At 39.0% G+C, this 24,613-nt stretch overlaps 1 protein-coding gene across 1 annotated transcript in view; it reads left to right on the top strand.

Annotated features, from left to right (window-relative positions):
* The window catches only part of ptpra (protein tyrosine phosphatase receptor type A), a 31,283-nt gene extending 11,419 nt beyond the window's left edge, over positions 1-19,864 (top strand). Inside the window, exons 2-22 of the mRNA XM_008409510.3 lie at positions 2,698-2,744; positions 3,808-3,889; positions 3,984-4,301; positions 12,062-12,152; positions 12,336-12,409; positions 12,829-12,965; positions 13,440-13,530; positions 13,731-13,807; positions 13,923-13,959; positions 14,052-14,149; positions 14,368-14,487; positions 15,333-15,499; positions 15,594-15,729; positions 15,825-15,974; positions 16,088-16,181; positions 16,617-16,693; positions 16,791-16,925; positions 18,359-18,484; positions 18,668-18,819; positions 19,046-19,181; positions 19,693-19,864. Of these exons, the coding sequence (XP_008407732.1) occupies positions 2,724-2,744; positions 3,808-3,889; positions 3,984-4,301; positions 12,062-12,152; positions 12,336-12,409; positions 12,829-12,965; positions 13,440-13,530; positions 13,731-13,807; positions 13,923-13,959; positions 14,052-14,149; positions 14,368-14,487; positions 15,333-15,499; positions 15,594-15,729; positions 15,825-15,974; positions 16,088-16,181; positions 16,617-16,693; positions 16,791-16,925; positions 18,359-18,484; positions 18,668-18,819; positions 19,046-19,181; positions 19,693-19,767 (2,394 nt within the window). The 5' untranslated portion in view covers positions 2,698-2,723 and the 3' untranslated portion in view covers positions 19,768-19,864. The remainder of the gene's footprint in view (positions 1-2,697; positions 2,745-3,807; positions 3,890-3,983; positions 4,302-12,061; positions 12,153-12,335; positions 12,410-12,828; positions 12,966-13,439; positions 13,531-13,730; positions 13,808-13,922; positions 13,960-14,051; positions 14,150-14,367; positions 14,488-15,332; positions 15,500-15,593; positions 15,730-15,824; positions 15,975-16,087; positions 16,182-16,616; positions 16,694-16,790; positions 16,926-18,358; positions 18,485-18,667; positions 18,820-19,045; positions 19,182-19,692) is intronic.
* The last annotated feature ends 4,749 nt before the right edge of the window (positions 19,865-24,613 follow it).

Raw genomic sequence — 24,613 nt, 5'->3', positions numbered from 1 at the left:
TTTGCTGCCTACACGTAGTGCTGCACATGAAATCTGCTGCAGAAGTCTCTCCATTATCTTCACATCGGTAACAGCAGACAAATCCCCTGTAGTGATTTAGTTTTTGGCTTTGCAAAATGCTTTAAAATAATAATAGTAAATTAAGAACAAAGCCCTGGACAGTTGCATGGAGCTGGTGTAGTTAAATAAATGCAGACAGTCCTGTTATTCTATAAAGTTGTTCTCTATTATTATCTTTCTACCGTCTACGGTACCATTAGTTACGCATTAACTATGGATTAAAAAGAGTAACTCAGTGGATAAGTATACAAACATCCATTTAATCAATGCTTTTATTTACCGTCCGCCCTCGGTGTGAATCGCACAAACACCAAGAGTGCACCAGAACCTAAATGTGTCCCAGATAGAAGCACTTCCCGACCAATCCCCAATGAATAAATGATGTCCTCCATCAACGTATAAGACGGCTGAAAAAGGATTGCCTGCATTTACGCCAACGCAAACTGGAATATGACATCTTCTAAAGAGACCACAGCACATCAAGATTCGTCTCTGGGGAGAGATACTCTTGGCGCTGCACAAGCTTCTAGATGGGAGGGGGAAACAAAAAAAGCCGGAGCCCTCCTGGGTCCGAGCAGCATCTGGGACATAGAAGTTAGCAACAGGATTGGCGCATACCTTTTAACACCAATGCAACTCTCTGCCTCGGCACCAGGAACAATGAGTCACGGTCCCTTATGAAAAGGTGACTGAAAAAAATCTTGCTGGTGACAACACCCATCTGTGAGATTGAGTATATCCTGACACTCTATAAAACTAATTTGATGAGAGGTCAGTTTGTATTGACGGATAGTAAGGGTCGAGCTTTAGAAAACTTGTTATAAAGCACATTATTTGTTTTTCAGGGACAGTGTCTCCTCTATAGGGCTTTTCTTTTTTCTTCTTTTCTTTTTTATTTAACACAATTCTTATTGCTTTTGTTTAGTCGGAAAATTTGCAAAGTTTTATACATTTTGCAGGTTAATTTTAAGCTTAAAAGAATCAATAACGAGGGCGACAGCATAGAGCAGATTTACAGTGGTATTCATTCATGTTCATGTTATAAGACCGAGTTTAGTGGACATGCTGATGAAGTATCCAACCAGTTTTGCTAAATCTACTTTAACTTTAAAAATAATAACCAGACTAACATTTGGTAACTAATACTGAAGTACCATGATGGAAAAAAACAAAACAGATTCTCAATTTAATTTCATATCAATAATGGAACAAGCTTATTTCAATATAAGAGCTACAATGTCCTACAGATTTATAGACGTTTAGAAGGCTATAATTAATATTTTATTGTTTATAAGCATAAATTCAAACAAAAAATGTAGGAATAACACATTTTTAATTTGAGCACACTTATTCAGTGGAGGATATAAATGCACCCACACATTTATCTGGCACCCTTAAATATGTCTGTAGAATGTGGCTGAAACTGGTTTCAATGGTTACTGTAATTAAAGTTCTTATGGTTAGTAATAGCGCCTTAAAATGAAAACGCTATTAAAACATCATGTCATAGCTGTGAATATTTGAGTTGAGTTGTTTTTTGTGAAATAACTTGGTTTCTTTGTGCAAAGCAAATTAGTGTAACCATCCAAAATAAAACCAGAATGCCTGGAAAACTTACTAATTTTCTTTCCTATTGTTTATGTAAGAAGGCCTCCCTAAAAACAGTTTCATATTAAGCATAAGATCCGCCGTCCAATGCTGCTGTTCTTGAATTCCTGATCCAGAGTTTCAAATGCATGAGGGGTTGAATTGTTTTCTGGATGCAGACAGTTGTCAGCTAAGTGGAGGCATGAGTTAGTGATGGAGAATTGGAGAGCAGCAATTGGATTTGTAGGTTAATAGCATCCTCATTGACCACATAACTTGCTCAGCAGGCCCAATTGGTAGCTGCAAACAGAGAGGGGGGGGAACAAAACAAAGTGTAAGCACCACCATGAATGAGCTCAGTTCCAAAACGGCAGAGCCTCAGATTCTGGCAGCGTTGGAGCTTTTAGCGCCCAGTTCATCCTCTGCCCACTGATGCCATAATCCTGGATGTAAAGCGTCGGGTTTGTTTGTGTGTGGCGGCCCTGCGGTGTTTGGCTCAGCTCAGTGTCGAAAAAGCTGTTTTTAAGTATCACTGTAAGCAACGGCGGGCAGGCTGAATTATTCCAGGGTCAGGACCGATTAGATCCAGGGATTATTTCAGTGCCGTTAACCTCTGGGATGAAAAAGAGAGAGAAAAAAAAAGACTTGACAGTTTCCTAAACTGTCCAAGTCTCTCTGTCCCCTGCTAGCTGAGCTGCATATGAGCGTTGAATGGTTGAATAGATCCTCTGTTGTAGCAGGAATCTTAGTGTGACACTAATTCTGGTTTTGGGCATGCTCTGAGCAAATAAAGCTCAGCAATGGGTCAATATTAATGGAGTAATGATGAAACATGAGCAGGAATTAAGATCACAACGATGCTGTTTTTAGATATTATATCAGTTCTTGTAGTTTGTAGATTCTGATGTTTGGTGAAGGGAACTTTCTTCTTCTGTGCCAAGCTGTTGCTAATGTGGAATAAAATCTGTAGCTTTTCATCTTGACAAGCTTTCAGTAAGAAAAAAAAAAAAAAAGTAGCTTAAATGTTTTGTTGTTTCTGTTGGTTTCCAGGACCAAGTTGTGCGAATGAGTGACTGATGCCAACTTCGCTTCTTCAGGTAAGCTAAAGCTAACCCTGAGATCTCATGTTTTTTCTTTCTTTCTACTTAAAATTATCTTTCTATGGGTTTATATTTAAGATGTGAAATATTTCCTTGTGAAACATATTTTATCATCAAAATGTAGTTTTGATTTTAATGCATTTTCAGTCACCGTTAAAATATTTTTCTAAGAGGTTTTTTTTTTCTTAAAATTTAAGGTTTTACTAATATTTGAAAACAAACAGCTGCATGATTAGCGTTTGTAGCAGTAAACAGTAGGGTTGCTGCAATTGATTAAAGCAATTAATGAAGTCAGCTGTAATAATCAGTTGTCTATCTTAATTACTGTCAAAAAGGTCCCGGTAAGAAAAGTCTTTAAAAGGTCAAAGTTTTCCAAACGCATACACAAACAGCAACCGGATGGAAATAAACATTTTGTTATTAATATCTGCCCAGTTTCCTTATCAGATCTATACTGATGTTGATGCTGATATGTTGCACTTCTGTGACATCATTTGCATTTCAAAGTGCTGAGTTTTGAGCTGCAAATTTGTAGTAGAAAAAAAAAGAAAATTTATTAGCAAAAGTGTTTTGTTTGTAGAAAATATTGTCATTAGTTGAAAAAAATGCTGCACTCTGTGTATGTTTCAAACAGAATGTACATCAATTTCTGAAGTCTGAGATTTCCCAAATGCTGCCATCATTTCCAAATCAGGCATATTCCAGGTTGAAATCTCCAAAAGATTAAAAAGAACAGCTTTGCTCTGAATTGTTCAGCGTTCCTGTTGCCTGACGCGTTTGAAGAGCTAGCATTCCTCTGTAGAGAATATAGCTTCCCTTAGCTTCTTAAACTTTTCCCTTTAACCGCTTCTAAACACTTTTAACAAATTTCTCACTGAAGTGCATTTTGTACAAGCCGCTAATGATTTAGCATGATGAGATTTACTAGTTTTGGGCAGTCGGACATAATCAAACTTATAATTGTCTGATTTCTGTCACAACCTGAATCCTCACTACATCTTTGTTTTTATTGTAGCTTTTATTGATCGACTCGTGTCTCTTTTGTGTGCTCTCCCTGCAGGGCAGAATGGGTGTGTGTCCCCTGCTCCTGCTTCTTGCTGTAGCCCTCGGGGCCACAGCCCAGGACCCACAAATCACCACATGTATGAACGCCATCAACCGAAAGCACAGTTACATGGTGTTTGATGGCTCACACTTACACACTCTGTCCTTTTGTTTTGTTTTATGCTCTTTCAGCTCCTCCTGCCACACCAGCTCCCACAACTCAACAATCCAACTCGAACGCAACAACCATCCATGGAACCACTACAGTCAAACCATCGACAACAAATTCACCAGTACAAGGAAGCAACGCAACAGAAACACCTGAAAACAATGATAAAAACAATGATACCTCCTCCAAAGACACACCGACAGCAGGTCCTACTAATTCTTCAATAGCTAATGAGTTGAATTCGACTGGGTCTCCTACCAAACCAATATTGGCAGGAAATTCAACCATCACAACTTCCACAAGTACCACAAGTACCACAATCGCAACCCCAGGCAATGACAGTAAGTGCTTGCCACTTTGTTTTGTATTTTTTGTCCCATCAGAATCAGAATTCTTTCAAAGATCCAGCTGAAAGTGATTACTCAAACTTTATTGTAGTCTAATATTTCCAGATACCCAAAGGTGTAAAAAATATGACCAATAATATTTCGAAAACTACATCAACTTCTCGCGTCACTGTTTCCAAAACACACATTTGTTTCCAACACACACATTTAGGTTGATCTGTGCATCCGAGAGATCACACCTTTTTATATATATATATATATATATATATATATATATATATATATATTAGTGGCGCTGTTTGTAGAGCTGTTGTCTTGCAGCAAGAAAGTTCTGGGTTTGATTCCCGGCCCCGGTCTTTCTGCATGGAGTTTGCATGTTCTCTCTGTGCATATGTGGGTTTTCTCTGGGTACTCCGGTTTCCTCCCACAGTCCAAAAACATGACTGTCAGGTTAATTGGCCTCTCCAAATTGCCCCTAGGTGTGGGTGTGTGTGTGCATGGTTGTGTGTCCTGTGTGTCTCTGTGTTGCCCTGCGACAGACTGGCAACCTGTCTGGGGTGTACCCCGCCTCTCGCCCGAAACGTTAGCTGGAGATAGGCACCAGCAACCCTCCCGACCCCATTGAGGGACAAGGATGCAAGAAAATGGATGGATGGATATATATATATATATATATATATATATATATATATATATATATATATATATAATTTTATTTTATAGTGTTTCTTTTGGTTGCTTTTCTCCCTTTGTTTTTCTCATCTGTGTAAATGTCAACTTGTATCAGGGTTTTCCAACTTTGTGATACAAGGATAGGCTATAGTGGAAACTAGGGATGGGCCTTATGAATGGCATATTTTGTAGATATGTTGAAGGCGTTATTGTGATGTAGTTAAACATTTCTTTTTAACTGTGGACCTGTTACAGCTTACAAATAGAACTTCACACACATTACTCTAGAAATAAAACGTACTTATCAAAAGGACTGGAATAGTCCTAACTAATACACAATAATAGTCTACAGTCTTGTTTTGTAGCATAAAGCAAGAAGAAGTTAGAAATGAATCAAACAGACCAGTGGCAATCCCAGTTTTGGATATTTGTGAGCAAAGTCAATTAGTTTACTCTTACAAGATAGATAATCCTTAATGCAGACTTTTTTCTTTTGCTGCTTGCTATATGATAAAACATTTGTATCACTCATGTCTAGCATATAATCAACCAGCCTGTTAAAGGATTTAAAGGGATAGTATTGTGTATTGCACAGGACAACCTTCCCCTATAACTCCCCTAATCAGCTCCTGCAGACTAGCTGCAGCAGCAATTAGAAAACACTTGGAAGTAGCTCATCATACGAGCTACTTCTCAGCGCAGCACTCTTGTTAACGGAATAATGAGACGCATTGTTTTGACGACGTGCTGAAGGCAGAGTGTCAAAAGCTTAATGAGACAGGCTCAATTTCAAGGTGTCAAATTTCTTTTAAGTCATGTTTGATATTCACAGTATTTAACAACTGAAGGGAACATAGGAACTTGATTGTGGTATAAAATTTCACTATGTGGCTGTAAAATACCATCCATTTAAGACGAAAACTCTACAGGGTCACCGTGTTGTGACATTTGAAGTGCATCTGAACACTAAAAGGGGCCACTCTGAAGCGCACCATGACAGAATAGACCACTGGATTATTATTTTATTTTTTATTTTTTGACATCTTGAAGTGATTGGTACCCAGCTGCCAGAACCATCTTGTGTCTGGAGTTTGGTTTTGTTTTGTTTTTAATAATAGAGGCATGTTTTTTACCCCCTATGTCACAGAGGGTGACATGGAGGGTATTTCATCCTTGAGAACAGCAGAGATGTCAAACACATTTCATGCACCGTTCTCTAAATCAGTCTTCTTCGGAGCCTCTCCGTGCCTCCAGTGGTTCCGCAATGCCTGCTTAATTTGTGAAAGTTCACATCTGAAATCAAGTCTGATCAACTTGACTGATGATTTAGAATTGACTAGAGGCAGTTTAAAGATGGGTTAAGTGAATGAGACTTTAAGTATTTAAGCAGATCTTTAAAGGCTTTTTAAAAACTAAAAGCAGATCGTTTACGCTCATTGTTTGTGACATGTCCGACTGTATGTCACTGCTAATTTGTTTGATTATGTGACTGACTACAGTATTTTTCTGACTATAAGCCGCTTCTTTTTTCCTACACTTTGAACCATGTGGCTTATAGCCCGGTGCGGCTTTTCTGTGGATTTTTCTTCAACCACCAGGGGGCTCTTTAGAAGGAAGTGACTCATTGGAAGTCAAAATTGGAAATCAAAGAAGAATGTGCTAGTTTTCATTTAGAACAAGCACATGCTAGCAGTAGCAGGCACGACAGAGAAATGTTTTCAAACTCATATGATGCAGCTTTTAAGTTGAAGGCTATCTATCTGGCAGTACAGGAGGGAAATATAGCCGCTGCACGTAAACTCGGCGTGAACGAAACCATGGTTTGGCGTTGGAGACGGAGGACTACGTCCTAATAAATCTAGCAGATTTATTAAGGATGCAGCCCTCTGCTGCCCTCTGTTGGGTCCTTATGGAAAATCGAGAGCGGCGGAGATACCAGCGGCTTATAGCCCGGTGCAGCTTATATATGTACGTTTCCTTTTTTTTATTATTTTGTTTTTAAATTTGTAGGTGCAGCTTATAGTATGGGAAATACTTTAATTTTTATTCATTGTTTTGTTGAAATCAGACCAAGCGATTAATCAAGTCTGGGTAGTTGTACTTTATCTTCAGGTGATTTTACCACATCTGAATAAAGCACCTGAGCACACCCGGGTTTTAAAAGTCGTTCCTGGTTTGGCTGGATTTGGTTGAAGATACTGATAAACCTTTTAGTTTTTTAAAAAAGCCTTCAATTATTAATGTTGTGTTTATATTGTTCAGGTGCATTTTAATGTCTGAAAGCCTTTCTCAAAAAAGGTTTTCACAAGCAGAGGAAGTTAGAGAAATTTCATATAAAAATCCTGAGTGGTTTCTGTGTTATTCATGCGGTATGGCGCTTCCAAGAGCAAGTGAGTGAGGCTCTGTGGTCAAGATTCAACCTTTAATATTTTAGATAGGTGAACATTTTTCTGCTTTTATTCTCCGTTGTTTCCGTTCCGGAAATATCCTTAAGTGATGTGGCTTCATTTGATTATTCATCCACAGAAATGCCACCTTAACAGAGCCGTATTTACCCACAGGAGAGCAGTCAAAGCCACAGCTTTACAAATGTATTTGTTTCTCCCAAGTTTTCTAAATGTTGTCGTTGCCACCACAATCTAACTATGCAATTAGGATTATTTTTTTGTAGTTGTAGCACATAAATGTGACATGAAAGGAAAGTTCATGCATCTCAAAACCATTTATTAAATAAAAATCAGCTAATGGTGATGCATATTTGTTCTCTACCCCTTTTTACTCAATATCCAATCATTAAAATCTAGTGCAAACAATCGAATTCACAACAATCGAATTTGCACGGAGTCTCCCCTTTCGCAATTTCTCAGCTAAGCTGTTAGCAAACATTATCCAAGGAACAGCAGAGGGTCAGGGACTAATTGGTGTATATAGTAATGACCAGGTAATGACCGTATGAGTTGTAATAAATTCCCACTTTTCTCTGTTTTCGTTATCTCATCTGTTTTCTGTGAGCTTTAGCATCATCAGCACAGCCAGAGTTGCAATGCAGTTAATTATGTTGAAGTATATTAGAATGGCACAGTCAAAGTTTTGTTGTTTTTTCATGTGAGGAAAATTCTCAAAAACAACTTGAAGATCTAGATGTACAAATCTGGTGGCAACATACCTCACCAACATATAATTACAACAACCGGCAGGGTTATTCCACAAGTATTTGCCGTTTGGTTTTAATTTGCCATTTTTTAATCCCATTTCACACCTGTTCACTATTTTGTGTTGGTCTAACAAACAAAATCCGAATAAAAAAAAAAGAGCAAAATTTCATGCTTGTAGTGCAAAAAAAAGGTAAAATATTGGAGTGTTTAAATTAAGCTAGCAGTTGGTGGAGCTGAGATATTTGCACAGTTTTGACTTGAGTTTTGTAAACTTGAGGAAAATATTTAAAAGTTTTTAGTGACGATGCTTCATATAAGATGTGACTCACCCACCCTACTGTCTCACATTAATTATTAATGCTCAATCTATAAAAAGTTCCCAAATCACCCAATTGATTCAGGGCACACAATAGCACCTAGTTTAGTTTGAATTCTTGTGTAAATTAAAGATTTGTATTTATTTTTTTGCGACATTGAGCCTGGGAACTTACCCAAGGATTTCATCAATGCTAAGCATCAACTAATCAGCATTATCCAGTCGGTTTGAATAAGACGTATGTGACTCGACTATATAATACCCCTATTATATAACGTGATCGCTTTCCTTTCCGATGGTATTATGTAATTGCTCCATTGTCTCTCTCTGGACATCCTTGAGCCTGGAGAGGAGAGGAGCGCAGCGCAGCGAGCGAGCTGCTCTAAATGCCATTAGATCCGTCAAGGCTGCGTCAGTTCCACATGACACTCGCAGCCCTTTGTTCTCAGGCTCTCCTCAATGCACATATTGTCCGACGGCAAATGCACCGTTTCTGCTGCTGCTGTTCCTAAATGCTTGTCCCAGAAAAGGCAGATGGAGCATGAAGTCAAATGATGCTTTCTGTTCAACAGCTCGAGTGCTCAGGAACTTTGTCAAAGTCAGGCGATGCTCTCGTTTCGACGACGTGACGTTTGCCAGGAGTAGAGCTGAAATGATTTATTGCGATTATTTGATTGTCGAAATAATCGTCAACGAATTTAGTAATCGATTGTTAACTGGAGTATATAGACTAAAAAAAGAGACAATTTGCTGATAAATAAACAACATATTCAGAGTAACAATACTCACCTAGTTTAAATTCACTAAAGGAATGCTATGTTATTGAATTTTAGGCAATATAACATTTATTTCCATCTTTTAATGTATTTCCAGTATTGTATCGAAAAGGCATAAGTAGTTTTATAAAAAAATCTTAAGAATGTGCCAGTTTTATTTATTTTTTTGTCTGATTTATAAATTAATTGTCAGAATCATCCATGGATTAATGGATTAAAATATTGGTTAGTTGTGGCCCTGGCTTGGAAAATCTTTTCTTCTGGTTTGCGTCTTACTGAATCACCAATCGCATACAAATAGCAGGTGAGTTTTTTACACCAAACCCTCGTTATTGTTCAATTAGATCTCATCTTTTGTTCTAGTTGTAGATGCAAAAGGTCAAAAGGAAGAACACAGATCTGCCTCCTGCTCCTGCGCGTGGCAGAAATGTGTACAAATAGCAAATAGGTGACCCATTGTAATCTGACGGAGGGGCAAAATGAAGGATGCATATATGCTGTGATGTCGAATCTGTAATCATTCTTTAGCACCAACCTCAAACTAAACCTAATGTTTTTATGATTTTGATATGCAGAAAGGCTTTTATACCAAAACTTTGAAGTAATTGAAATTACATTGACCGCTCCTGGTATCTGCTGTCATCGTGGATACAGGTTGTTCCTGAGGTGAATGGTTCACCTTCTTGGTTAAAATGTGATTTATCTGTTTAAACCGGGTCATTTCTCAACTTGTTTGGTGTTTTTTTTTTTCTAAAACCAGTAATATATTGACATAATTGATATCCCAATAAGGTTGTTTTTTATTTTTGTTCCAGATACCAAAGGGTCTCTAAATGATACACATTTGCAGATGACAAAATCCCATCAAATACTTCATTGTCGATGCCAGCTTCCTTCCGTGCTTTGTAACTTCAAAGTGCTGTACTGTTGTGCTCTACATTTCGTCAGTATTGCTCCAACGGCCTTGTTGTTGTGATTGACTCATCAATAACATTTCCAGACAGTCTATGGTTTTTGACAGCTACTGGTATTTTCTTCCCACTGGAGTTTTAACAATATACTTCCTGCATCACAAGAACTAAGCCAGTTAAGAGACTGACTAATGTTCAAACAATGTCTTGCCCAATACTGGTGTTACTTTATTACACGTTTGTAAAGATGACTTTAAATGTCGTTCCCCTGCAACTAATTGTTTAGACTGCGAACGTTTTGCTGAAGCTTTCTCTCTATTTTAATATGACTCTGTAATTCATCTTGTAACACGTCATACATGGACAAAACCTAAAGAGAAATAGTTCTCCTGCTGTATTAACTTAAGTCTTTGCTTTAAAGATTTGAACATTTTAGTGAACCGAGCAGCTTTCAACAACCAACACAGTCTCTCTGTCACTGTTGACATCATTTCAATCACCAAATTAGTGTGTACGGCCTTTATTCCGCACATGGTTACAGCGGACACGATCACTGATGGTACAACCACAACATGTATGAAGAATTAAGTTCTGTCAGACTCACGGATGCTGATACCAATCATTTAAAATGATCTGGATCCAAGCCCGTACCTGAGATTGAATTGGGACGTACCTAATTGACATCGATACCAGTAATGGAGCAGAAGGATTCGGGCCAGTCTTGCAAAAGGCAGACGGCATAACACAGACTTGCAATGCGATATGCAAGTCTTTTAAATCTCTTGAAAGCTAAAAGGACACTGAGAGCTTGAAGGTGTTCAATCTGTAGGACTGGACTAAATGGTGAAATCGCAGGTTGTGGAACTAAATTCGGGATGCTGAAATATTTTCTTGCAGGTAAATATTAACTCAATTAGCGTCATTTCAGGTTTTCTAATTAAAACATAGAACATCCAGAGACATGTTGACCTACAAGATCGTCTGCATAAGGACGGCTAATAAACTTATTATTACTATTAGCTGACATGATCCACATAAGATTTTATATAAAATACTGGGTAAAAAAAGTTACCACATTTCATCACATTGCATTTTTATTCAAATACAAAAAAATATTAATTAATGCCTGCTGCTATTAAAATAATAAAACGGGTACAAGCATAGTATCAGTAACATTTATTTATTCTTTTTTGGTACAAAACTTAAAAAAATAAAATAAATGAACACTCACTGAATTTAGTAATTTTCAAGCACTTGATGAATGGAGCATCAACTTCAAGGTTTCCCCCAGAAACTTGTTAAGCCTGGCGGTTGGCCGCTATGGCAGTCATTCATCCAGCGGCCCGTTGTGTTTTTCAGTTATGTTTAAAGTTGACAGAAAAATTGAAAATAGCACTTCATAATTAAATGATATGTTATAAGATTGGAAGATTAATACCCGAACACCAACTATAAAGTCCTAAAAGATGCAAACAGTTCTAAAATACTTAAGTAAATAAGCAATGCTTTGCCTGGGGGGAGCACAAGTAAAGTCTGATGGCCCGCCAGGCTTGTAAAACACTGGCGGAAATCCTGAACTATTTGCCATTGGCCTCATATTATATTAAAACAGTGCAGTAGACATGCAGTAGACATGGTACAACAGCTCTTTGTAGATTGGCTGCTGTAGTGTCAATACAGTGCTACCTTAAGAAGAGTGGTGCTCTCTAATGAAAGACCCGCATTTGCAGAACTGATTGACATTCTGATTGGGGAATTTTGCTTTTTGATTCAAATGCATCGAAGCAGGAACACCCCTTAAAGTTTTGTGATAGCAATTCTTGAAGACGGGATTTTGCTGGTGTTTCCTGCCCCTTTTTTTTCAGATCTAGTATTGTGGAACTAATATAATATCACTCTGTTTTTCAAACCTTTTCTGTCTCAGATATAGATGACAAATCAGTAATCGCTGTGATGGTGGCCCTGTCATCGCTGCTGGTCATCATCTTCATCATCATTGTCCTCTACATGCTCAGGTCAGTGAAAGTCAGTTTCTTTCTTTTTTGGGTGACGGGGGGTGTGTTGACAGCTGGAAAGGCTGCCGTTACCATGACAATGCCTGATTGACCTGCTGCGACACAAGCAGACAAAATCTTTTGCTCTTGTTAAATAATAAATAAAAAAAAAAACTAATTGATTCAATGCTTTGATTTTGACAGATTTAAGAAGTACAAGCAAGCAGCAAGCCATTCAAATGCCTTCAGATTGACCAATGGCAGATCAGATGACACAGGTGAAACGTCCACATGAACATACAGGCTCTGTGTGTGAATGTAGCTGTTTGGAGTCATGTTCACCAGCAGCTGGATCAAAGTTGTTGATCTGGATTTTAACCCTCATTTGATTTTGTTCCCTCAACTGATAACATTTCTAAGCGTTTTAAGAGGCTTTTTTTTTTTTGCTGTGATTACCTAACCAACAGGGTGACCATAGACTCCTTTTTTATTCCTGTATTGTTGCCTCACATCGCCCTCTGCTGGGCAGTTTTACAAGCTGCTGCTGAAATGTCTGAGCGAGGTTTCCATGTGGGCCATTGCGTTCTCGTGTTCTTCCACATTATCTCATGTCTTTATCTCGTGTCTCCTCCCAATCCTCCCCCCCAACCCCTCCTCTTTTCACTCTCACCTCCTTCCTTCCCGGCCCTCGGAGCAGAACTCCAGAGCGTGCCGCTATTGGCTCGGTCTCCCAGCACAAACAGGAAGTACCCACCCATTCCAGTAGACAAACTCGAGGAAGAAATGAACCGTCGCATGGCTGATGACAACAAGTTCTTCAGGGAGGAGTTCAATGTACGGCACACTCAAGCAAACATCCTCTGATAACACGCCGCAGTCTGGAGCTTAAAGTAGTTTTTCCTCTACCGACACCTTGGAAAGTTTTTTTTTTTTAGCTTCTCTTGATGAAATGATAAAAATATCAATTGTGATATGCTAAAACATTGCTGTTTATCGAAAGCCATTTATTACCTGGTTACAAGCAGAGATGAGACTTTCAGAAACCATCAATCTTTTACTAACTGAACTAAATCTGTTAAATCTGAGCGGGGAAAAAAAATCTTACCACAATATTTTAAACTCATCTTTACTCAAAAGAAAGAAGTAAACAGATTTTTAGGAGATTGTGGATTTGTAGAATATTCCTCTGCAGCGTAATAGCCGTCAGCTACATAATGCATGTCGACAAAAAAAAATCATCAGGAATCATCTTAAGATGTGAGACGGATGTCTGGTTTTCATCATATGCTTGTTTTTGTTTTTGTTTAGGCGCTGCCAGTCTGTCCCATTCAGGCATCATGTGACGCAGCTTCCAAAGAGGAGAATAAAGAAAAGAACCGATACATCAACATCCTGCCATGTAAGGACCACAGAATGCTGAGTCAGACTTTGACAGCGTTTATATTGAACCACAGTCAGGAGTTCAAGTTGGTTTGAGGTTCCTGACCAAGAGTTAGAAATATTTTGAAGCGTCTTGATTTAACACCCAGAACAAATGATTATTTTAGCTGTTTTTCTTTCTTTTGCCTCTACTCTTTCATAATCCTTTGTCTGTTTCAGATGATCACTCCAGGGTTCATCTCTCCTCTCTGGAAGGAGTCCCCGACTCTGACTTTATCAACGCTTCTTTTATAAATGTTTGTATTTGTTTGACATTTTTACCATAAGAAACACTTCCTCTTTCATCACATATTGTACTACATCCTGCAAGTAATTCCCTAATCTCTGTTTTTTGGTCTCCTTCTGTCGCAGGGGTACCAGGAGAAGAATAAGTTTATTGCAGCCCAAGGTGAGGTTGGTCGCAGAAACTGAGCCGTAGTTCGGTGATAAACTTGAAAGATTTTTTTTATGCTGATTTCTGTGTTTCTCCTCATCTTCTAGGGCCGAAGGAGGAAACGGTAAATGACTTTTGGAGGATGATTTGGGAGCAGAATACAGCCACCATTGTTATGGTTACCAATCTAAAGGAGAGAAAAGAGGTAGGAGAGGCAGCCTTTCTAATAAAAAAATCAAATAATCAAACTTTGATTTAAATATACAAACAGTTAAATTTGCAGATAAGAAGTAACTTTTAGCATTTTTAAATAATGTGAAGATGGGAGGAAAGAATGAATAATTCTTTTCTTTAAATCTATGTTTGAAGCGTAAACCGCTTTGTATTAGTTTGATTTTAAATCATTTTCTGTTTTGTTTTTAGTGTAAGTGTGCGCAGTACTGGCCGGACCAGGGCTGCTGGACTTACGGGAACATCCGCGTGTCTGTTGACGACGCAGTGGTTCTGGTGGACTACACCGTCCGCAAGTTCTGCATCCAACAGGTACCACAACAAGCCTGACTGCAGCTGCTCAACACTTTCATAAGAAACCTTTACAGTGATTGGTGCCACGTTGGACACGATGTGACGTTTTTCAGGTTGTTTCAGATTTGGACAAATTTATTGTCACTAATGTCAATGATGCTCCATCTAATGTTGGACATTTTACTAGCATTTTTTTCTTATATTTAATTACATTTTGGTTCAAAGCCTCTTCATCTGCTAAAACTGCTAAATTAAACGGGATTGTACAACATTAGGATATATTGTAGAGGCGATAATTTTGGTACATTTTCCTTACCAGTTGTGACATAGACCTACTTTCTTCTTGTAGTCTGTGACCTTTCACCTTATCTGCTTTTCCATGAAGAGATTCATGTCCACCACTCAGTTTTGGGTTCTTGCTTCTGCTGAAGATCTATTTTATTTTAAAAAAAATTTTTATCTTGTAGTAAAAATGTTTCTAACATTGTTTTTGTTAGTGAGGAGAAATACTACCTCTACTACCTCATTCACCTTTTCTAGACAGTCAAACATTTGGGGTTTTTTTATTCTGCAGTGCCAGACGAACACATCATCCACATTTAGTAAAGCTGAATGTCCTCTTTTCTTTAGAAAAGATTATCTAAAAATATTTGCATGCCTTAAAAAGTTGAAAGGCTGGTAGTGATTTATTTGGTTTTTGACTCAAACATATATTTGCTCTTTATTACAGCAATTAACTTTGGTTTAATGACAGAAATCAATATGTGTGTGTGTTGTTTTTACTTCATCTTGTATGTTCAAAACACACTAGAGAACTTTCAGTTTTCGGTTTGCTCTCTGATCTGGGGTCTTCTGTGTCCCAGGTGGGCGACGTGTCGGGGAAGAAACCTCAGAGACTCGTCACTCAGTTCCACTTCACCAGCTGGCCGGATTTCGGGGTTCCCTTCACTCCAATCGGCATGCTGAAGTTCCTCAAGAAAGTCAAGAACTGCAATCCTCCTTATGCAGGCCCCATTGTTGTTCACTGCAGGTAAGTGTGTGGCTTTGTTTTTGTTTTTTTTGTTTTTTAAGTGAATCATTAGATTGATTCATATCACTTACAAGATGGCATGCCTGTCTGACAGTGCGGGTGTAGGAAGGACAGGTACCTTTATAGTGATTGATGCCATGTTGGACATGATGAATGCAGAGAGGAAGGTGGACGTGTTCGGCTTTGTCACCCGGATAAGAGCCCAGCGCAGTCAGATGGTCCAGACTGATGTGAGTTTAGCATCACCGCTTGCTTCGCACAGCGAGTGTTTCGCAAAGCGGCCTCAGTCATGAGCCATCTCTCTCTCTCTCTTACTCCCCCACAGATGCAGTACGTTTTCATCTTCCAAGCGTTGTTAGAGCACTACTTGTTTGGAGACACGGAACTAGAGGTGACCTCGCTAGAGTGCCACTTAGCTAAACTCGGTGCTAACTCACCTGGAGCCGGCTGCAGCGGTCTGGAGGCCGAATTTAAGGTCTGCGTGTGTGCTGTGATTCTTCACCTGTCAGTTAAACTACATCCTCCTGCAGAAAGTGTTAGCATCAAATAAAGAAGTGTGTTTGTAATAAGCATTTTCGCAATCTCCAGAAACTAACATCCATCAAGATTCAGAACGACAAGATGAGAACGGGGAACCTGCCTGATAACATGAAGAAGAACAGAGTGCTGCAGATCATTCCATGTGAGTGAAGCAGCTTCTGCTTTGTGGTGTGGGGGACTTTTAATTCTGTTACAGTGAGCAATTAATCACATAATAAATTAAATTGAGCTCAATCATTTCTGGTTTCATCATAATCCCTATTATTTATGGTTTTAGAGCGTGTGGATTTTTTCCTCTGTTTTATTTGTCGTGTTTTATTTTGGATGTTTAAAATATCTTCCAGTTTCGGTGTGAAGTGGTCTTTGCAAAAGTAAAGTTTGTTGGTGTTTGAGACAGTGATCTTGCATTATTATTTCATTATCAATATGACACACTTGAAAATGGCCAGAAAGCAACACTATCGTTTATCATCCAGGAAAATCGCGCAACAAGCGTACTTGCGCCTAAACCCAGTCATGAAATCTTTCCAGCTTTTTCATTCAGGATAAAAATACGTCTGTGCTCTTTTGTTGACAGATGAGTTTAACAGAGTAATCATTCCAGTCAAACGAGGAGAGGAGAACACAGACTACGTCAACGCCTCCTTCATTGATGTGAGCGTTTCAGAAAAGCTTGTTTTAAGTCTTCGTAGTTTGAACTTCCCACTACGGACATTTTGATTCCCTTTTGTTTCTCTCTGGTCAATCACAGGGTTACCGTCAGAAAGACGCCTACATAGCGAGTCAGGGACCCCTCACGCACACCATAGAAGACTTCTGGAGGATGATCTGGGAGTGGAGGAGCTGCTCTATCGTGATGCTCACTGAGCTGGAAGAGAGAGGACAGGTGTGCGTGTGTGTGTGTGTGTGTGTGTAAGAACTGTAAAATGCATCTCGATATTAATTGGGGTTTTCATCAGGATAATGGTTCAGGAGAACAGGGAAAGGTTTGAGGTGCTGACTTGACCTCCAAATTTCCCATTTCAAACGGGTGTTTGTGTGACATGCTGGACAAACGAGTAAAATCCATGGATGTGCAACATTGAAGCTTAAAGGACTTAAAGAATTTGTGCCTCAGAAGGCCGGGGCTGTTTCAACTTACTGACTCTATTAGACAGGTGGTCATAATATTATGGCTGATCAGCGCATGTCTCAGATTAGGCTATCATTTAAACAGATTTAGACTGCATAGATAGTAGAGGTGTAAGTAATCAATTAATGACTTAAGATCAATTGAAAGTTGATTTATTGACTGATTAACAATTAATTGATAAGCACCCATTTTCTTAAAAACTGTAGTTTTCTCTTTTATGAAGAAAAAACTCCAGTTAGTCATCTTTTTATAACATGACAGGGAACATTTTTTATAATACACTAATAAAAAAAAAGATTAAAGTTTAATATTTTGTATTATTTATTTTAAGTGCTGACTGGATAAACAGAAAATTGTGATTTTATCAACTTATTAAACTTAGACTTGTTTGTAAAAAGTAACAAAAAAGGAACCGCTTAAGTTGCTAAATAGAAAAATATATGAATAGAACAGAATAGAATAGAATATGTGAAACACTTAATTCCCCCATGATCCCAGAGATATTCGTGCAGAAATACTCTGTGTATTTGCTCTTGAAGGAATGTTAAAACTTCGCTCCATGGAGTGCATTGACTCACTGCCGTCCTCAAAATCAACCTTCCTTAATGGCGTCATGTTTTCTTTTTTCCTATCATGTGACAATTTTTCAGCATAATTCTCTGCTTTTCTATCATCACATTTTCACCTTCGTAGCACGGCAGTAACCTTTGGTTGAGAGGTCAACGCTGCTCCATTATGAAGCTCGGCTGAATGACCGCTGCTAAAGTGCAGCTTGTCAAGTGTGTTTATTTCAGAACAGAACAACGCAAAGTACATTTTTAATCCCTGTTTGGACGGAAGAAACTATCACAACAAACAATAATAAAAAAAGACTCTGTTTGCACTATTACTCTTTCCCGTTCTGGCATGGCCCCGCCATCTTTGTTTCTGTATCAACGGCTCCTCTTAGGGATGACCAGTGGCGTCCAAACTTCAACACTAACAGAAGCTCTAAGTGGATGTTGCTAGTTAATCAATTGGAACTCATTTGAACCTAATAAACCGTAAATAGAAAATTATTTGTAAGTCGATTAATTGTTTGCATCCCTAATACATGCAGTTAAAATTCCAAAACATGCCTAAATAATTAAGCTACCAGGACATTTTTGTGAATTTCATGATGTTTGCATCTCCACTGTGTCCTGCAGGACAAGTGTGCTCAGTACTGGCCCAGTGACGGGGTGGTGTCCCACGGGGACATCATCATCGAGCTTAAAAGGGAGGAGGAGAACGAGAGCTACACGGTGCGTGACCTCCTGGTCACCAACAGCAGGGTAAGGAAGGACGCTAAAATGCCAAAAAGAAGACTTCTTCCTTGGTAACTTTGAATGACTGCATTCAGCTGACATCTTAAACTCTGTTTGAACTAGAGGTAGTTCAACAGCTTTGACCTTGTAGCATGTGGGAAAGTTTTTTTTTTTTTTTTTCTTCAGTCAGTTTTTGTCAATCATATCCAGGAGAACAAGGCTCGACTTGTGCGCCAGTTTCATTTCCACGGCTGGCCAGAGGTGGGCATCCCTGCGGACGGTAAAGGCATGATCAACATAATTGCTGCGGTGCAGAAACAGCAGCAGCAGTCTGGCAACCATCCCATCACTGTGCACTGCAGGTATGAAGATAAAACACACAGGCGCGTGTATTTTATTCTCATTTTTTTAGGAACTTTGGAGAAATGGTTCTGAAATGCAAAGGCCAATTTTCCAGATGTTTCAACCGCTAGCAGCAATGATTCTGTGTGCCACGATACAGCCTGTGGTCTTAGAGGTCATTTTTTATTACTTATTACAGAGAGGCTAGTCAAGCTGCTATCTTTGACCCGTGATGTTTGTTTGCAGCGCCGGTGCGGGCCGGACAGGGACTTTCTGTGCTCTCAGTACGGTTCTGGAGAGGGTGAAAGCAGAGGGTATCCTGGATGTCTTCCAGACCGTGAAGAGCCTCAGACTGCAGAGACCGCACATGGTGCAGACACTGGTAGGAGCCTGTCAATCATTCATATACCTCAACCCCACAGAGAGCCTATGGAGGACTGTCAGGAGGAAGATGAGAGACACCAGACTGACGATGAAGATGAGATAAATGCTGCTGTTAAAGTAAAGTACATGGGATTACTTCTGGAGAGGCCAATTTCTGTATTTATAATCATTTTAATATTCAGTTCAGTTCATCTGCTGCCTTTACCCACTTATATCAGTGTTTTACCTGCAAGTCATAACCATCAAAATTAAGAGAAATAAACTTGAAATCTATCCCTCTGTAATGTGCGAGTTACACCTTTACTAAACCAAGGGTCACGTTTTAATCAAATTACTCAAATTATTTCCATTCAAGACGGTTTTTACATATTGCATACATATATTTGCATGCACTACTGTTTTTGTGCACAAACAAGCTCAGGAACATCACATTATGTATCATAAACCTTTTTAAATGCAATCTGTGTCGGTGCTTGCAGCTGACGTTTCCTCTCCCACCGTCTCCTCAGGAGCAGTACGAGTTCTGCTACAAAGTGGTCCAGGAATACATCGACGCTTTTTCTGACTACGCCAACTTCAAGTAGGGCCTTGCCATGGACGGATTAACGGATGGATATCCACATACACCTATTACAAGTATAAGCGTGTACCAGAACACACACACACACACACACACACACACACACACCCACACACACACACACAAAATATCTTGCAGCAACTGCATTTTCCCCAATCTCGTGGATGATGAAGATGGACTGATTGCGCAATCAGCAGATCGGAGTTACCACCCGCCAGAAAAGGGAACCGACGTCTACGCCCGGAGGACAGGGCAGCGCAGATGGACACAAAATTACTGAGATGCCTTCTTGAATCTTTTGTAAGGATGTTAATAACAAACCGTCACCCTTTTCTTGCTTTACATTGTCACCCCACCCCCACCCCCCCAACCAACAAACATGTATATATACTTACTGTGTTGCATTTTATCACTTTGTTTTCAGACACAGTTTTGAGTTTGGCTACATTTTTCAAGTGGCACCTGTAATGTATTTTATTGGTATATACAGATATATAAAAATATAAATATATATGAATACAAACCAAATGTTTTTGGTGGCTAATGTGCAACATCAAGCGTCAAGATAATGATGCTTGGATTTATTTTAATTTTTTTTTTTTATTATTATTATTATTTTTTAGGGACAAAGACTTAAGAATATTTTTGACTTCGCCTGAGCCTCACTGTAGCGACAGGTAGCAGAAGTTTCAACATCTCCCAGTAAAACCCTGACTTGTTTTCCACTCCCACATGTTGCTACACACACACACACACACACACACACACACACACACACACACACACACACACACACACACAGGGTAAAAGCCATTTCTCTGCACCTGCCTGCACCATCTAATTTGGCAAATTAAGACCTCCACGACTTTTTTTTCTTTTTTTTTCTTTTCAGGGGTGTGAAGCTGATTTACTATTGCAGATCTGAGTTTCCTTGATGTAGCTCACAATCTCAGGTTTTTCACACACACAAACGCACCCATCGACTATCGGGAGAATTTGCGTGTGTTTGTGTGTTTTACGCTGAAGTATAAGCTGGCAGAACAGACCCACTGTGTTTTCCCGTTACTGTCTGCTTTGTGCCAAAGTCCTTCACTCACTCATGTAGCTCTGAAGTCTGAGAAACTTAACCGACCTCCGGTTGACTTTCAGAACAAACTATCCAGCGGCGGAGACGCATCCATCCGGAATCTAGTCTGTTATTGTAAAGCTTTGACCTGCTGATACCGATTCTAGCCAAGTTCCTGTAAGAACTGTGACAGAAGAACATCGTTGAAGACATTTTTCTAGCCTTCCTGCAGTGAGCAAGTCAATAATTAGAAGAGGCAAAGTCACACTCACGGGAGAGCAGTTACTGTAAAACAGGGTTTTACTATTTCAAAACTAAAGCAAAATGATTACAGAGTTAGCAGAGTTTAGCATCTTGTGTTGGCGATTAGGATTTTGTTACTAAAACAGCGCTCTACACGAGTGTTGCTTATAATGTAGACGCCATACCTTCAGTCTGAGATTTGAAAGCTCAGAAGACTAAAACAGATTTTTTTTTGTTTTCTCTTTACGTATTTCTCACTCTCTCTTAGCCTGAATGAGCCGCAGACATTTTCTGAAAACTTCACAGGAAGTACAGTCTCCTACTTTTGTGTGTCTTCTGACTTCACTGGAGCTAAACATAGCAAAGTTTAGTTCTCCTTCCTTCACTTGCTGTGTCTACACCGAAGAGTGGTGTTGTTACAAATTAGGTGTGACGCGCTTACCAATCAAGAAAGGTCAGAGTTTTGAGTTCTCCACCGCCCGCTCACCAGGTTCTCTTAATTAATAAGTTGAACAAGTGATATGATCTATGGTCTAAAATGCGTTTAGCATCAGCACCTTGTTTGTGAATGAGCCAAGCCACAAACGCAACCACAACTTTATCGTGTTATTGGACTCAGTAAGTTTTACACATTCAGCTTCGTTCTTTTTTTTCCTTTTATCTTCAGAAACATTCATTATACTCTTATCACTTCTTTGGTGGATAATTCCCATTTATTTCTTACAAGAAGAGGCGTAACCTTCCACGTCTGCTCAGATTTTAAGATTCCCTGTTTTGCTTGTTTTTAAATATTATTTCACCTGAGCTGCAGTGACTTTACAACCGAGTTGTTAAGGCTCTTCCCTTTGCGATTGTATTGCAAGACAAATGATGTCAATCCAACCGTGAGGATGTTCCTAATTTCACTAGAGTTCGCTTTGGAAATGGCCGACATGAGCATTGTTTGAATTAACTGGCTGTACAAATCAGAGTTTTTCTCCATCTCTGACTGAACTGGAGGTACTTTGATGATATTCCTCAATGGTAGTCTTTTTTTTATTTTTTATTTTTATTTTAGATCTGTTTCACACCAAACAGCCATCTTTGTCCACAATCTACATAACGTGAACTCCTCTGATGTTCTTTGACCTTTGTGAAAGGAATTAGCACAATCATATTAACTTCCTGCGATTGGAAAGTGCCCGCCTAATTCTGAGAACGGGTGAATGCGTCATGTTGATTGCTTGAGCGCTCCCGCAATATTTGCACTAAAATGTAAAAGCCCTTATTAAATCGACGAATCAAACGAGAGAGAGACAGAGAGAGAGAGGGAGAAAATGTGGTCTCGCCATTCGAAGACGGAGGCCGTCTTGAAATTTTTCCGAAGCTCCTTCAGGTCTAAGAGCTCCTTAAGAGCCATATGTGGATCCAAAAGTAGCAGATAGTTTGACCGTTCACTGAAACTGTGCGTCCTTTGTACGTTCGTTGTGTTAAAGGTGTAAAAAGTGCCCGCACTCGTCTCTTAAGTGCCGTGCTCCTCCTTCGTTTGTGCTGCCGTTTACTGGGGCTGTTATTTGATAGAAAAGTGGATGTTTTTTTTTTTTTGTTTTTTTCTTGTATCTGTGATTAAGTTACACGGGTTTGTCGCATCGTTTGGAAGCCAATCGTGACACTGTGCCAACCCACATATGATCGCACGTTAAAACCGAATTAAAAAGTGCCTCCATGGTAGGTTTATAAAGAAGGTAGTTGAATCTCCAGGCTTTACCCTCACAAGTGGAAGCAGTGATTTTTATTCCCCCCTCTTCTCTACATGCACCTCCCGAGCCATCGCCTGTCCAGCCGATGGGGAATCCTTTGTGACGCATATCGACAGGGAGCCACAATCCAAGACTGTGTCCATCACTCTTTTCTTCACATTCCCTTCAGTTGCTTCCCTTTGTATGAGTAGACGAGACTAACACCTAGATGCTTTCGTGGTTGATTTAATTTGAATTGTTCTGGCTATTTTCCATATCTATTGAATATGGGTCCATGACAGCTAATCAGTTGTGGGTTTCTGTGAGTAAATATGTATAGTTTTTTTTCCCCCGTGTAAGAAATATAGTTGCTTTTATCACAATGTCCGACGTGGGCATTTTGGGCGCCTCGACGGAATCAAAGAGAAGCCGCCGAGAGCGTATAATCCACCTTCTCGTCCCCCTCGTGTGTCTGTTATCTAGCTATTCCTCTCTGATCCACTTATTCCTCCAACTTTGTCTTTGGGACAGTTTAAATGGTCCGCCTTCACCCTTCTTTTGTACATAATGTAAGGTTATTTATATGTCATTGTTGTCTGCTGCCTCGCTTGTTTGTTCCCTCAACCCTTTTTTTTTTTTTTTTTTTTTTAGGTGTTAACTGAACTGTATCGGGACCATTTTGAAATGTTAGTTGTTTTTGGCCATTTTTAATTTGGTATAAATGTCTTAAGCAAATCATTTTTTTTCCTCAAGTTTGTTTCTAGTGTTTTTGTTATTCATATATGTATATATATATATAATTATATATATGATAAAATTATATATAATTATATAATGCCAAATGGCCTTTATAAACAAGATACTGTTCAAACCTAATAAAGTGCTTGAAATTTTAACATTTGTTCTGAGTTTATTGCCCAAAATATATGCACGCCTCTTTAAATGAATGTGTTGACAAATTGCTTTTAGCTTGGCAAATTTACTTGATGAATTAGACATTAGTTTTTGTAATGAGACTTGATTTATCCAGACTACAAATGTATGGAAGCAGGTGATTATTTTTTGTTCAGCTGAATTATATTTGCTATGATGCATCAAAAGGAGGACGGTTTTAAAAAAAAGTTTATAATCCTATTTTACGCTACCATTCTTTTGTTTGTTGTAAATATGATTAGATGCTTTTGTGTAGAACAATTGGTGTTTTATTCCTAATTAGGATTTTTGAATTAAAGTTGCTTTTTTGGTTCTTGGTTTAAAAAGAAAAGAGAAAAGTATGTGCCAACTTCAGGGTAAGCTAGTATAATTTCAGCTCTGAACCCCATGACGAGAAGGTGGATCTTCAGTAATACAAGTTTTAGCCACTAGAGGTCAGCGTTGCATAAGTTTCAAATGATCAGGTTTATTACTGCGCAGCACATGAAAATCAGAACCAGCTTTATTCATTACGTTTGTGCACACCGAGTTTGGTTCCGCTTTGCGAACCTGTCTTATTTTATGAATGAACCACACCACAAAGTGAATAGTGGCCATGTAGCAGATAGCCAGCAGCACTTACCGAGTTGACGACATCTACATAACATGATAGATAAAAATTTTTTAACTGTTTATCTAATTATCCTTTGGAGGAAAAATGAGGCAGAGGGTTTGAGCTAATTCTAATATTTTAGAAAAAGGCCACCAAGTATAATCAAGCTTTGCCCATATTTGTGTTTTATTGTTGTTTTTTTACAAGGCCAGGGATTGCGCTTAATCATTTCCTTACCAGGCTAACCAGAATCACTTTACATCAAGAGCCTGAAGTGATTCTGCTGAAAAAGTAAATA

This window comes from Poecilia reticulata, chromosome 5 (assembly GCF_904066995.2).
Source record: "Poecilia reticulata chromosome 5, P_reticulata-male-v2, whole genome shotgun sequence".
Classification (NCBI taxonomy): Eukaryota; Metazoa; Chordata; class Actinopteri; order Cyprinodontiformes; family Poeciliidae; genus Poecilia; species Poecilia reticulata.
Note: the sequence above shows the minus strand (reverse complement) of the source record. Positions and strands in the feature narration are given on the sequence as shown.